The 14,872-nt window shown below is 43.8% G+C and overlaps 1 protein-coding gene across 5 annotated transcripts in view; it reads right to left on the bottom strand.

The window, feature by feature from the left end:
- SEPTIN14 (septin 14) overlaps window positions 1–14,872 on the bottom strand; it is a 234,356-nt gene that overhangs the window by 119,334 nt on the left and 100,150 nt on the right. For all 5 annotated transcript variants that reach the window (XM_073215254.1, XM_037003114.2, XM_037003112.2 and 2 more), the window contains 2 exons: window positions 12,131–12,248; window positions 11,564–11,759 (listed from right to left, as the gene is read on the bottom strand). In XM_073215254.1, coding sequence (XP_073071355.1) covers window positions 11,564–11,759; window positions 12,131–12,248 — 314 coding nt within the window. The remainder of the gene's footprint in view (window positions 1–11,563; window positions 11,760–12,130; window positions 12,249–14,872) is intronic.

Genomic DNA, 14,872 nt, shown 5'->3' with positions numbered 1-14,872 from the left:
GGGTCCTTGTTGAGACCCGCTGCATCGGGCTAACTTGGACCCCAGCTAGCTGGTTCCTGAATAAATTCCTCTTGCTTATTGCATCAAGAGACGCCTTTCGTGAGTGATTTGGAGCGGCGTCCTCCTCTGGGAAAATCCAACATTTTGACAATAACTATGCTTTTAGCGGTGAGGATTTACTTATATAGATAGATATCAAATCACTATGTTGTAAACCTGAATCCAATATAATGTATATCAACTTGTAAGTTCGGGAAGAGGAAATCCTGGGCAAAATACCTCTGAAAACCGAAATCAAAGGGAGAAATAAAGGTTAGAATCCGTTTATCACTCACAAACTGCAGTCTGGGGCTGTTTCTCTCTTTCCTGCTCCAGCAGAAGCCAACACCTGCCCCCCCTCCCCTCTCAGGTATAGATAAGCCCTCCTTTGCTCAGGTACTTATTCATTGATATGGAGATGAACTTCTCTCCACCTCTGAAGAATGATGCAAATACAGTAAAGCTATACTTCTTTTCCCCTCTGAGTGCCTATTGATATGCAGATGTACTAAAGGGCCGTGAGATATTCTAGAAATGTTACAATTTTACCCACACAATTATACCTCAATAAAAAAGAGAATGATGCAATTGTTGCAAGGGAGACACAATCCAAGGATTGCAAGCAGCATGTAGAAACTGGAAAAGGCAAGTAACAGATTTTCCCCAGAGACTGCAGAAGAAAAGCAGCCCTGTCATTATGTTGAGCTAGTCTCATAAGACCTATTGCATATTTATGACTTCCACAATAACACATTTGTGGATTTTTAAAAATATGTATTCATTTATGATTTGAAGTATTGTTTAAAAAAAGCAAGCAGTCCAAGTAAATAAATAGTAAAAGTCAATTTTTGAAAAATTTAAACAACAACACATATAAAGGCAATATAGTGGATTGAAAGATGATTGCCCAAAGGATATGTCCGCATCTTAATCCTTGGAACCAGTAAGTGTAATCTTATTTTAAAAAGAGTCTTTGCAGATATAGTTAAGAGATTCAATGTGCGATCATCCTGCACTATCTGGGTACACATTAAATACAATAACAAATGTCCTTAAGAGATGTATGGTGAACAAAAAAGAGGGTCATGTGGTGATGGAGGCAGATATAGGAGTGATGCAGCCAGAGGGAATGCCAACACCCAACTGAAGTAAAAAAAACTAAGGGAAGATTCTCTCCTACAGACTCCTAATAGAGTGTGGCTCTGCCAATAACTTTATTTTGATTGTCTGGGTTCCTGTACTCTGACAGAATAGGTTTCTGTTGTTTTAAGCTACCCATTTTATGGAAACTTTTATGGCTAATTTAGGCAATTAAGGAGGCACCACATGTTGTGTGTCTTATTCCACAATACAATGAAATTCCAAATGCATTAAGCATATTGAACTTTGGCTTAATCCTGCATTAAAAATACTATCAGAAATATTGACTATTAATGAAGAGCCCCCACCAGTAAGATGGCAAACTTCTGGCTTCTCTTCGGGGCTCCTCGGTTCCCGCCAGCGCCACCTGAAGCCCAATCACCTCTCGCCCCCATCCCAATCCCAGCACCTAGCCAACAGCCACCAGCCCCGTAGAAGTAACACCACAATCACCCCATGCCCCTTCCTATATAACCCAGCACCTTTACCTAATAAAGCGGATTTCTCCAGTGAATTGCTGCTGTGTGTCACTCCTTTCCTTTCATTGGTGCCGAAACCCAGGAGATGGGACACCCCAACTAGGCCCCGTCTTCCCCCGGACACCAGCAGCAGCTTGCCCTCGTCCTCTTTTTCTGGCGCTGGCTCATCACACTCACCACTCCTCTCTGGCCTTTAGGTAAGTTTTCCCCCTGGAGTGTGCCACTCTTCTCCGAGCTATCGCAGTGCCATTGACTATGATCGTCTGGCAAGGCCCTGACGCTCGGGGATGAGGAGGGAACTCTCCCCGCCTAAGGCCTTCATGGCTGCGGCAGACCCTCAGGCCCCTCCTCCAACAGCCATAAATTCCCCCCTCAAGCCTTCACGGCTGTGGCGGACCCTCAGGTCCCTCCTCTGACAGTCATAAATGCACTCACCGTCCTTTCCATCAGTGCTGAAAGTTTTTAAGCAAAATTTCCCCGGGGTGGGCCACTCTTCCCTGAGCTATCGCAGTGCCATTGACTATGATGGTCCGGCAAGGCCCTGACGAGGAGGGAACTCTCCCCGCCTCAGGCCTTCATAGCTGCGTCAGACCCTCAGGCCCTTCCTCCGACAGTCATAAATCCCCACCTCAGGCCTTCATGGCTGCGGCAGACACTCAGGGCCCCCTCCAATAGCCATAAACGAGGCAACTCCTTTGCGGATGAGAACGCTCCCTTTCCCCCCCCCTCCTCCTTCTGTTCCATCTGCCGAAATCTGTTCTGTCTGCAGAAAATTCCTAGTACTAGGTACCTTGTGACTCCGGCACTCTGCCTTCTTAGGGGTCTGGGTGACGACCCACACTTCCTAAGAAATTCCGACTCGTATACGAGTTTCCCAGACCACCAAGGATCATCGGGGACGCCCTTTGTCTCCTTGCAGTCTGCTTCCAGTCCGAGGATCTCCATTCGTCATCCCCTGTTTGTCTCCTTCTCTGTCCTTTAGCCATGGGAGCCTTCTCATCCCTCCCTGAAAGTTCACCTCTTGAATGCCTGCTTAAGCATCTGGCTACCCTCTCCCTGATGCCTGATATAAAACCAAAACTTCTCCGTAAATATTGCTCCTGAGATTGGCCGACATACCCCCTAGACAATAACAACCAATGGCCCACAGGGGGATCTCTTGATCACTCGCGATCTTTTTAACTACTGCCAGCGCCTGAAAAAATGGAAGGAGATTCCCTATATCGAAGCTTTTTGCCTCCTAGCTCAAAATCCCAGCCTCTGCACTACCTGCTCACCACCCAAGTTCTCCTAGCCTGTAAGCCGTCTCCCTCCCCTCCCCACACTTCCAGTCCCTCTTCAATTACCTTTGACCCAGCTGACGAGCCTCTGCCATACAGGCTTCCTGCTTTGGCCCCGCCTCCTCCTACAACCCCTCCACCCTCCACCGCCACCGCTGCTCCCACCCCCACAGAAGCCTCCCATCCTCTCCCTTCCACCTCCTCCCCTCCCTCCACCACCATCTCCTCCCCCACCTTACCCCCACCTTCTCCATCCCCCTCACCTCCCCCTGTCCTGCAGATTGAGCCTGAGACTTTCAGGCACCTCTAACTAAGTTCCAGGAGCATCCTCCGTCTTTGTCCCTCAGACTCGGTCCCGAGGGCCTCACAAAATTATCTCATCTTTGCCCCCATCACCTGTTTCGCCCACACAGACTGAGCCAGAACCCTTCAGTCCCCCTCAGACTCGGTCCCGAGGGCCTCCAAAATTATCACCCCACTCTGGAAGGTAGCAGGATCTGAAGGCATGGTGCGCGTTCACGTCCCTTTCTCCTTAGGAGATTTAGCCCAACTAGAGAAACACCTAGGTTCCTTGTCCACTGATCCCACGACATACATCAGGAAGTTTCAACGGACCCTTCAGTCTTACAGCCTCATACATCATACATGACATTTTCATGCTCCTGGCCAATACTCTCCTCCCTGAAGAGTGTAGACGAGTTTGGGACTTCACCCAAATGCAGGCTACTGAAATCCATAGGACTGACCCGACCTATCCCCCTGGCCCCACTGCTGTCCCCGAACAAGTCCCACACTGGGATTATAACACCACCGTGGGTCTCTGCTCTCAAAATATTTTTGACCCCTGCTTAATAGCAGGTCTGAAATAGGCAGCTCGTAAAGTAGACAATTTTCAAAAGCTCCAAGACATAATTCAAAAGAGAGATGAAACCCCCTCCGAGTTCTTAGACAGACTCACTCAAGCCCTATTACAGTATACCAGCCTGGACCCAGAAACACCTGAAGGAAGACAGGTCCTTATGACATACTTCCTAGCTCAAAGCTACCCCGACATTAAAGCTAAACTCAAAAAGTTAGAACAGGGCCCCGCTACACAACAGACAGATCCTAACAGTGGCCTTTAAAGTCTTCCATAACTGGGAGGAGGAGAAAGAACGCCGTAAACAAAACCCTGATCAGGCCAATTTCCAAATGTTGGCCCAGCTGACAAAACCACAACCTGGGCGCACCTGTACAAACAAGCCCCCTCCAGGAGCTTGTTTCAAGTGCGGAAAAGAGGGACATTGGTCAAGGGCAAGCCCCTCCCCCAGATCTCCTACCACCCCATGCCCCAGATGCCACAAAAAGGGCCACTGGGGGTCTGATTGCCCAACCACCCGAAGGGGAGGCTGGACAAACAACCCACATCCTAAGCCCACTGTAGTGGGGCTGGCAGAAGAAGATTGACAGGGCCCGGGGGCTTCTTGCCCAACCATTTCCATCACCAAACAGGAGCCCAGGGTTACTTTAACAGTAGACGATCGCCCCATCTCCTTCCTCCTAGATACAGGAGCAACCATCTCAGTCTTGTGAGCATACTGGGGCCCTACCACGCCTGCCATTACTCCTATAGTCGGGGTAGGAGGTAAACAGATTTTCCCATTAACCTCTCCCCTTTTATGCACAATCCAAGACAATCCCATACCTTTCTCCCACTCCTTCCTGGTTATGCCCCAGTGTCCCATCCCTTTACTAGGATGGGACATCCTTTCTCTCCTCCACGTTTCCATAACTATATCCACTCCCACAGCCCCCAGTACTCCCTTTCTGATGGCCCTCATAGCCGACGGCCCCCCTCTACCCAATGAAAGCTCCGGTTCCGTCCTTATACACCCTGTAAATCCCAAAGTTTGGGACATTACAAGCCCCTCCGTGGCCCTATGTCCCCCTGCCTCTATCAAATTACGTGACCCCTCTCAGTATATCTGTCAGGCCCAATACCCCCTAACCACTTCAGCCCTCATAGGCCTCCAACCCATCATTCAAGATCTCTTAAACAAAAATTACCTCAGACCCACTCACTCCCCATTTAATACCCCCATATTAGCTGTTAAAGAAACCAACGGATCTTTCCACCTTGTCCAAGACCTTTGCCTCATCAACATGGTCGTGGTCCCTATCCATCTCTTAGTTCCAAATCCATACACCCTTTTATCGCAGATCCCTGCCTCGGCATCCCACTTCTCAGTCCTAGATCTCAAGGACGCATTTTTTTCTATCCCTCTGGACCCCTCCTCCCAAGATTTTTTCACCTTCACCTGGATGGACCCATGCATGAGACATTCTGAACAACTTACTTGGACAGTTTTGCCACAAGGCTTCCGAGATAGTCCCCATATTTTTGGATAATTCCTAGCTCAGGACCTCAAACAGTTTCATCAAGATCACTCAGAGTCCACTTTATTACAATATGTAGACGATCTTCTACTCTGTAGTCCCTCGTGGGAACAGTCTCAACTTGACACTGCCTCTCTACTTAACCTTCTAGCCTCCAGAGGTAACCGGGTATCCCCCGTCAAAACTCAAATCTCTTCCCCTTCTGTCACTTACCTTCGATTCCTTCTGTCTCAACAAAGAAAGTCCATTACCTTAGACAGAAAATGACTCCTCTCTGACCTGCCCGTTCCCAAAACCAAGACAGAAGTCTTTTCCTTTCCAGGCCTGTCTGGGTAATTTAGAGCATGGATCCCTAACTTCTCCCTGTTGGCAAGACCCCTATACGACCTCAGCAAGGGACCCCCTGAAGAACCATTATCATCCTCACCCTGACGCTCCTTCATTAAGCTCCGTCAAGCCCTTGTGTAAGCTCCAGCTCTCCGTCTTCCTGATTTGTCGAAGCCCTTCTCATTATACATTCATGAGAGGTCCAGTCAAGCTCTAAGAGTCCTAGGCCAATATTATTGCCCATCCTTTGCCCCAGTAGCTTATATCTCCAAGCAATTAGACCCCACAGTTCGGGGATGGGCCCCCTGCCTACGGGCATTAGCCGCTGGACAGCTCTTGCAGAAAGAAGCTCATAAACTAACATTCGGGGTGCCCCTTACCATTCTGTCCCCACATCACCTAAAAGATCTCTTAACCTACAAAAGTTTACAGACTCTCCCTCCCTCCAGACTCCTGACCTTACTGTCCTTTTTCATCCAAAATCGATATTTCTTTCCTCCCCTGCCAGCCCCTCAATCCGGCCACTCTTCTTCCTCTACCTGCTCTCCTCATACTCCCTCGCATGATTGCCTAGAAGCCCTTCACAACTTAATTCCGTGCCACTCCACGATCTCCGAAGGAGCCCTCTCACACTCCGACCTCATCTGGTTTACTGATGGGTACTCCTTTAAACATGAGGGCACCCACTACTCAGGATACGCAGTAGTCTCCCTTGAAGACGTCATTGAGGGACGAGCCCTACCCCCTGGTAAAACCAATCAACAGGCCGAACTCATTGCAGCCACCAGAGCTTGCACTCTGGCCTGGGACACGTCTCTCACATTGTACACTGACTCCAAGTACGTATTCCACATTTTCTTGTCTCACGTGGCAGTATGGAAAGAACGAGGCCTCCTCACCACAAAAGGAAATTCCATAACTAGTTCAGCCTTAATTACTAAACTTCTAGAGGCTTCACAACTCCCACACCGACTAGGCATAGTCCACTGCAAGTCACATCAAAAAGATGACTTCCCCATTGCAAGAGGTAACAACAAAGCTGACAGAGTAGCCCGGTCAGTTGCCCTATCAGAAGACACACCAGACAACAATCCATCTGCCCTTGCAGTTTTAGACTGATCACAAGACACCCTCTTTTCCCAGGACAAAGAGTCTCTCTTCCACCTCTTATATGATCTGTTCCATCCCAGCCCCCAATCCTTGATCCATTTTTTACAATCTTTTTTTTCTCTCTCTCATGAAGACAAAACCCTACTTAATGAAATCACCTGCAGGTGCACCATCTGCTAACGCACTAACCCTAATACCCCTCCTCAAGGCCCGACCCTTCCCAGCTCATCAAGCCAGGGGTAATGTTCCCGCTGCAGATTGGCAAATAGATTTCACTAACATGCCCCTTATATTGTGTACCAGATACCTACTCATGTTAGTAGATACATTTTCAGGATGGGTCAAAGCTTTCCCCACCACTAACAGACGAGCGTCCACGGTTGCCTCTATCCTCCTCACCCAGATCTTTCCTAGGTTCGGGATGCCCACTTCCCTCCAATCAGATAACGACCCTGAGTTCACGGCCCAAATTATCCAGAACCTCTCCAAGTCGCTCTCGCTCCCCTGGCATTTACATTGTCCTTATCGACCACAAGCTTTGGGAAAAGTAGAAAGAGCCAATAGGACTCTAAAGGACATCCTGACCAAACTATCTCTAGAACTACACCTTGACTGGGTTCGCTTACTTCCCTTAGCTCTACTCCGCATTCGGGCCCTCCCAAAGAAACCCTCCTTCTTGTCGCCCTTTGAGATGATGTACGGCTGCCCGATTCTACCCCCAGGGCTCCCTTTCCGCAAAGGACCAATTCCTCCCAATATGGCCCTTCCACTACTCTCTCTCCTCCGCACTGAATTGTGGAAATATCAGGATTGGCTCCTTCCTGATCCATCCGCCTCCCAAAATCCTCCTGTCTTACAGCCCGGCCAACTAGTGTTTTATAAGCTGCCAGAGGATCAGCCCTCTCTCACCCTGAAATGGGAAGGTCCACACCCAGTTATTCTCTGCACCCCCTCGGCCACCAAGCTCTCACTGCCTGATAACTCTGTCACCCCTTGGATTCATATCTCCAGGTTGAAACCAAATACCCAGGACCCACCTTCTCTGGACACCCAAGACCCATCAGTCACAATCCAGAGTCCTTTGGATACTGCCCAAGATGCTGTCTACTCTACCACGCCTCATCCCTCTGATCCCTTTAAGATCCGCATCTCCCGTTCACCCCCTTTGCCATCCATACCCGAATCATGACTTTTTCCTCCTTTACCACTCTCTCGCTTTTTTTCCTCATTCGTATTGTCTTCCCTGCCACCCCAGCCTCCTTTGTATGGCAATTCAAAGTCAGACAGACTTACACACAGCATCAAACAAAAGTTACTGCCCTCATTGCCACATCAGACTGCCCTCTGAAAGGCTGCTCTGAGCCTTTGTACCTTCACTTTCCTCCCTCCACTGAAGTGTTCACTAACAGCTACCTTTATTCTCCCTACCTCTGCTTCCTCTATGACCAAAGACAAGCGTATTGCAGGCGATGGCAAGACACCTACGGGGGATGTCCCTACTGGTCTTGCACCATTCACTACATGGGTAACTTCCAGTACCCACAGTATTACTCCTCCAAACGTTTCATGAAATATCCCAACGGCTCATTCTCCTTATCAATCCCAGATCCCTGGGACTCTCTATGGGCTGGTGGAGTCACAGCCTCAGTTTACCACAGGGGGTCCTCGACCCCCCATGGTACCCTTTATATCTCTCGAGAGTATGTTCCCTCTCACTCCCAGATCTCTCAAGTTGCATCAGATATCAGACATTCCGAAAAAGTTATTATCAAAACTCTTGATGGCGCCTCTTCATCTTCTGATTCCTCCTACTCTTGGTTACAGCTCATTCAAGACACCACCATCTTTCTCAGCTACACCCTCAACACAACCAATTGTTTCTTGTGCGTATCACTACAGCGCCCACTGCTGGCCGCCGTGCCCCTTAATATTTCCAACTATTCCTTCCGTGCAGAAGGACAACCCCTCCACCCCCTGGCAGACATACCTCTATGGGAACCAGAATATGCAGATCATCTCACCATCCACCACTGTGTAGGCCCAACTCCACCCCCTCCAGTGCACTTCACTGCCTCTCTATCTACACCCCTACCTCTGGCTCTAAGACTTTTACGCAACTGGGATACTTCTTTTGGTGTAATGGCAGTCTTTCCAACTCACTGCCTCTCAACTCCGATACACCCTGCATTCTCGTCACCCTAATCCCACAGCTTACACTTTACAGCATGGCAGAATTTCTTGAGCTCCAACCTCCCTGGCCCTCACGCACAAAAATGGCTGCTTTCCTTCCCATCATAGTCGGTATCTCTTTGATCACCTCAGCCATTGGGGCAGGGTTTTTGGGAGGACCCTTGGGTCACTCTCTATGGGCAGTTAGAGATCTCAATGCCAAACTTGAGGGAGCCCTGACATCCACTGCCGATTCCCTAGCCTCTCTCCAAAGACAGGTCACTTCACTAGCTAAGGTCACCCTTCAAAACCAGTGGGCCCTAGATCTGCTTACAGCCGAGAAAGGCGGCACCTGCGTCTTCCTCCGGGAAGAGTGCTGCTATTACATCAACGAATCCGGCATTGTAGAAACTGACATCACCAAACTCACCGACCTTGCCTCCAGCCTCCACTCTGCTTCCAATTCCAACCCATTCTCTTCAATACTAAAAAACTCCCTCCATACCTGGGTCTGGCCCATTGCAGGCCCCATAATAGTCATTCTTCTCGCCTGTCTCTTCTTACCCTGTATAATAAAGTTCATCAAATCCCAAGTCAGAAAAATCTCTAATCAAGCTTTCAACCAGCTTTTACGCAGGAACTACCAGCTTCTGGCCACAGAAGATCCCTCACCCTCAAGTGACCTCCTCACCACACGGTGAGATGGACCCCTCTCTCTACTGGAAACTGTTCCTGGAAACAATGGCCACAGACGCCTGGCTCCTGACACCCATATCCTCTTGGCACCATTGGTATCAACAGGTCCTCGACCTATGGTTACAGGGAACCTTCATTGATTTCCAAACTGAAGAAGTCCACATCTACTCATCCTTACTGTGGGGAGACCTATCAACACTTTCCTCCCAATCCTCAAGCCCTCACTCCCTTCTCTGCCCCTGTTCAGCAGGAAGCAGTCAGAGAAAAAGCAATATTCACAACCCCATAGAGGAGAAAGGGGGGAATGAAGGGCCCCCACCAGTAAGATGGCAAACTTCCGGCTTCTTTTCGGGGTCCTCGGTTCCCACTGGCGCCACCTGAAGCCCAATCACCTCTCGCCCCCCTCCCAATCCCAGCACCTAGCCAACAGCCACCAGCCCCGTAGAAGTAACACCACAATCACCCCATGCCCCTTCCTATATAACCCAGCACCTTTTCCTAATAAAGCGGATTTCTCCGGTGAATTGCTGCTGTGTGTCGCTCCTTTCCTTTCAATTAATACTTAAAATTAATAACTATTTAAAGCAAGGTATCATCTGTCTTTGTTTCAGCCCCTTTTCTACTGTCTATTCTTTTAAGTTTTACACAAATCATTTTCATATTTAAGTTAGAACTTAAGTATTTGTTTAAAAAGTTGCCTTTAGCCTGTGGTATGCTAGTGAATGTTTAAAATATGGATATCTGGAAGGAAAAATAACTTTGATTTGTAGGGTTTGCTGATTTCTGTGGTGTGAATACCGTACTGTATTTTATGTCAATCTACTGAAATAGTATAATTGCATGTAGAACTGAGATGAATGCAATTTGCTCTCACAAGCTTGTATGAACCAGCTTCAGCACACTGCAGAATCTAATGTTAAGTTACACACACAAAAAGTCAGTAAATGAAAAATATATTCACTTGAAAGCTAACTTTATCTAACTGGAGAGTAATCTATAATAATAAACATGCAAGAAAACCATGTCTATGGCTTCCCCATATGTACATAATTAAATTTTGTGATTTTTCCTGTTAAAAAATAATAAATATAAATCAATTTCAAAAAGGAGTAAGAATATAAAGCTATTCCTATATCATAATTTATTTCCCTTTTACACAGATGGTTTACATCTGATATAGGAACTATAAAAATCTTTGTAGTCCCAAAGGAGAAATAAGAAAATTAACTGAAACTGTTAGGCAGAAAGACAGAAATGAGCAGGATGAAAAGGAGAAAAGGTCCCCCAAAGATGACTCAGGGAGTTGATCAAATAGAACCAGAAAGCCAGAAATGACTCAAAGAGTTAATCAGATGAAGCCACAGGGCCCAAGAGTGACTCAAGAAATGTCCAGGGTTCCCCCAGATAAGAAATATCAGAGGCACAGGCACAGCACAGCCCCTGTCCCCATTTCACCAATCAGAACAAGCCTAGAGAGCTGACAGCTGTCAATCAAGGACCTCTCTGCCCTGCCACAAACCACATAAAAGAAGCCTCAGAATGAGCATCCATGCCTGCCTGTCTTATCTTAGGCAGGCTCACTCTGTTACTCTATACAGAGTGTATTAAAACTTATTTTACTTTCTTGACTTTAGTCTCTTGTCTCACTATATCTGACTTACATACGACACTGAGTCGAGTCCTTTCCTTCCTAACAAAACTAAGAAACTATACCAATAAATTTTTGCTGTAATTGGTTATACCAAAAATATCATAAGGAAATAAGACACATAGATACAAAAATATCTATTTCACAACAAAGGAGAACATTAGTTATTCAGTAAAGAATTAAAATCTCATAGGAAACTTTTCAATTACTCTAGAAGACTATTATAACTTAGTCCATGGAGAAAGAAGGTAAATTCTTTGAAATAAAAACTTTTAAAATTAAAATAAGAAAACACTAACCTGGAGTCTTTGTTTATTTGGTCACCATATCCCACTGTTTCAACAACAGTTAATTTCAACTGAACATTGCTTTCCTGAAGATCATATGTCTGAATTTTAAGTCCAACCTTTGAGTAAAAATGTGAGGATTTTTTATCTTTCAAAATAGTATTAAACAATGTCTCAATCAGTGTTGATTTTCCAATTCCTGTTTCCCCTATAATAAACACAGATACATCATCTTGTGGCATAAGATGGTTGAGAAGAGGAACATTCTGAACAACTAAAGTGGTTTATAGGTTCCTAAATATTTTAAACACTGGGATGTCCTTAAAAGTGTACATGTTGCTTCTGATGTAGTCACTGACATAATATAGAAAGAAAATATACACAGAGCTATATCAGATTTTGAAAAGCAATGAAAAATTTAAAGAAATAACAACAAATAAATATGGCTAAGAAGATGGAAACCGAAAAAACATGAAGACATGTTCTTGAATTAACAGCACCAGTGTTATGATGCTTAAGATAAGTTCAAATAAGCATTTGGGAAAATTAAGTAATAGTTCTGCTGACTTTGGCACTTACCCACACAGAGAATATTAAAATAGAATCCTTGTTGAATAGATTTCTTGGCTAACTGATGAGGCAAGCAATCAAAACCAAAATGATTAAGCATAGTTAAGCAACGGATATTTTCTTCTTTCTGCTTAGAGAAAAAAACGAGAACATTTTAATTAGAATAGAAAATGATACTATTTCAAAATGTAGTGTGTCAAAGAAACTAAACTGATTATCATTTGATTATCACAATTCAGACAACATGTAAATGAAGTAAATTTGTGAGCAAAGAAATCTCTGTTCAGACACACGAACTTTGATATCGTTTTTATAAACAGTGAATCTATCTGATCACACTCAAAAAGACTGTTTATACATTTTAAAACAGTACTTTACAGAAGTAACACAAGAAAGTCCAATGTATCACTGCAAAGTACTAATTTTCCCTAAAAATTTTATTTTGCTTCATTGTATTAACATATATAACTGACCCTTAACCAATATGGGACTTAAGTGTGCTGACTCCTCAGGCAGTTGAAAACCCACATATAATTTAAATCACCCCAAATTTAACTATGAAAAGCCTACTATTGACTGGAATCCTTGCTAGTAATATTGGAAGTCCGTTAACACACATTTTGTATATGTATCATATACTGAATTCTTACAACTAGAGAAAAGAAATATCTTTCCAAATTGTTACAAACATCCAAGAAATTTTCCAATATATTTACTGAAAAAATTTGTAGATAGCAGACCTGCACAATTCAAAACCATATTGTTCAAGGGCCAACTGTATTTGGGAATACATTAATCTATGTAGGAAAACCTGAGCTCACTTGAAATTTTTTAAAGCTGCTAAAAATTTTGACTTCACATTTGTCACATGCCAAGAATTTGTGTTATATCAAATTGTTGAAGGAATCCACTGCTAATAACAACCTAGAAAGTAGAAACCTATTAATATTATACACAATTAACCAACTGATTTTTTAAGTGGAAAAAATAATCAAAGAAAGCTTAACAATATACATTTATCTCACCCCTGGAAATCTCTCCCAAACATCCATAAAAAATGCTTTATACAATGAAGTGGTTGTTACAGTTCTCTAACATCCAAATGTAGGACTCCATATTACAGAATAATATCCAAACAAATGATGATATAGTCATCCACACACTGAGGCATTCTTAAGTCATTAAGATATTTATGTGAAATGCTTTAATAAATTAAAAAATAGTTATATAAAAATGATAAGTAAAATATTTAACATACAAAATTGTGTGTATATTCCTAGTTTGTAGTGATAAAGTAACCTATCATTTTACATCTATTCATATTAACAATTAGAAATAACTGTAAATCCACTGGAAGGAAAGAAAAGCAGGCAGAAACAAGATGAAATCAAACACTGGAAATAAGGTAGAATAATAGGTAAAACCATGTTTATTCACATAGTCTGTTTAAGCTACTCTCCAGTAAACAATGTGCTTAGAAAGTAGGGCACAAGCGGAATGACAGTGTTGGCCAAAGAAGTAAATTCAGAGATTAAGATTGCCAAAATACCAGGATATTGAGAAAGAAATTCTGGAAAAGCAAGTCAAAGAGGAAGATGTAAATCTGCAAACTTTGAAACACTTGGTTAAGCCAAACTCTTCAAGTGAACATGTTATTTTTAAAAAGCTCAGTGACGAGAGAACAGCTGGCATTCTGAAAGTGCCTAGCTGGAATTTCAGCAGTGGTCCTAGAAAGTACTAAGGAAGACACTTTGTGGAATTAAAGTTTCACCCAAGAAAGGCAAGTTTGGTAAACACTTTGGACTTTTCACTTAAACTTTTAAAAGCCTTAGTATAAGAATGAGACTATGTTCTTATGGTTCTATGTCTAAGGACTATGTTCTAATTTCTATGTTATAACTCCAAGTTTGAAGGGTATAACTAAAATCTACCTTTAAAAACCATAGTGCCATGACTCAACAGGACACAAATAATTTACTAGTAATAAAACTCCCTGATAAAATGAAATTCAATATTCATTACAGAAATATAATAGAATCCAGACTTTCCACAATCTATCATCCACAATGCCCAATGAATAGTCAAAATTACTAGATATGAAGAAACAGGCAAAAAATGTGTGCCATAGCCAAAGGATAACACAATCAATAGAAAGACCCACACAATGAGAATATAAAATTGGCAGATAGTATAAAATAATGAATAATATATTTAAGAATATACAGGAAATGTTGATGTAACAGATGAAGTGATGGATAATTTTGGAATGGTATGAAAATTCTAGAAATAAATGGGACTCAAAGAATAGAAAAACCACAATATCTAACATATAATAATTCTTTTAATGAAGCATTTACTCTTCCAGCATCACAAATTAAGCAACTAGTAGATCCAATCTTCTCACTTATAACTGCAAACTGCCCAAAAATAAATACACAACGACCTGAAGAACTGTAGGGTGAACAAAATTGGGCAGATACTAAAGAGGAGCAACATTTGGAAGAAGAAATGACATGATGAGTTTACATCTTGACAACTTTTAGCCTGAGTATAAATCAAAGTCAGTGCCACACAAAACATCAAACATTCTCCTAAAAATCCTCTATCCTTTCTTTCGTGAAGAACTAAAGGACAGGGTTCAGGGAAACCACAGCTGCTGGAGAATGTGGGTAGAATTCCAGAAAGGAAATAAGGAGAAGGTTCTCATACTCTATGTATGTAGTATATGCAAGTTACTGGCTGACCTCTGAA

This window comes from Manis javanica, chromosome 10 (genome assembly GCF_040802235.1).
Source record: "Manis javanica isolate MJ-LG chromosome 10, MJ_LKY, whole genome shotgun sequence".
Classification (NCBI taxonomy): Eukaryota; Metazoa; Chordata; class Mammalia; order Pholidota; family Manidae; genus Manis; species Manis javanica.
This window is presented reverse-complemented; position numbering and strand designations above follow the sequence as displayed.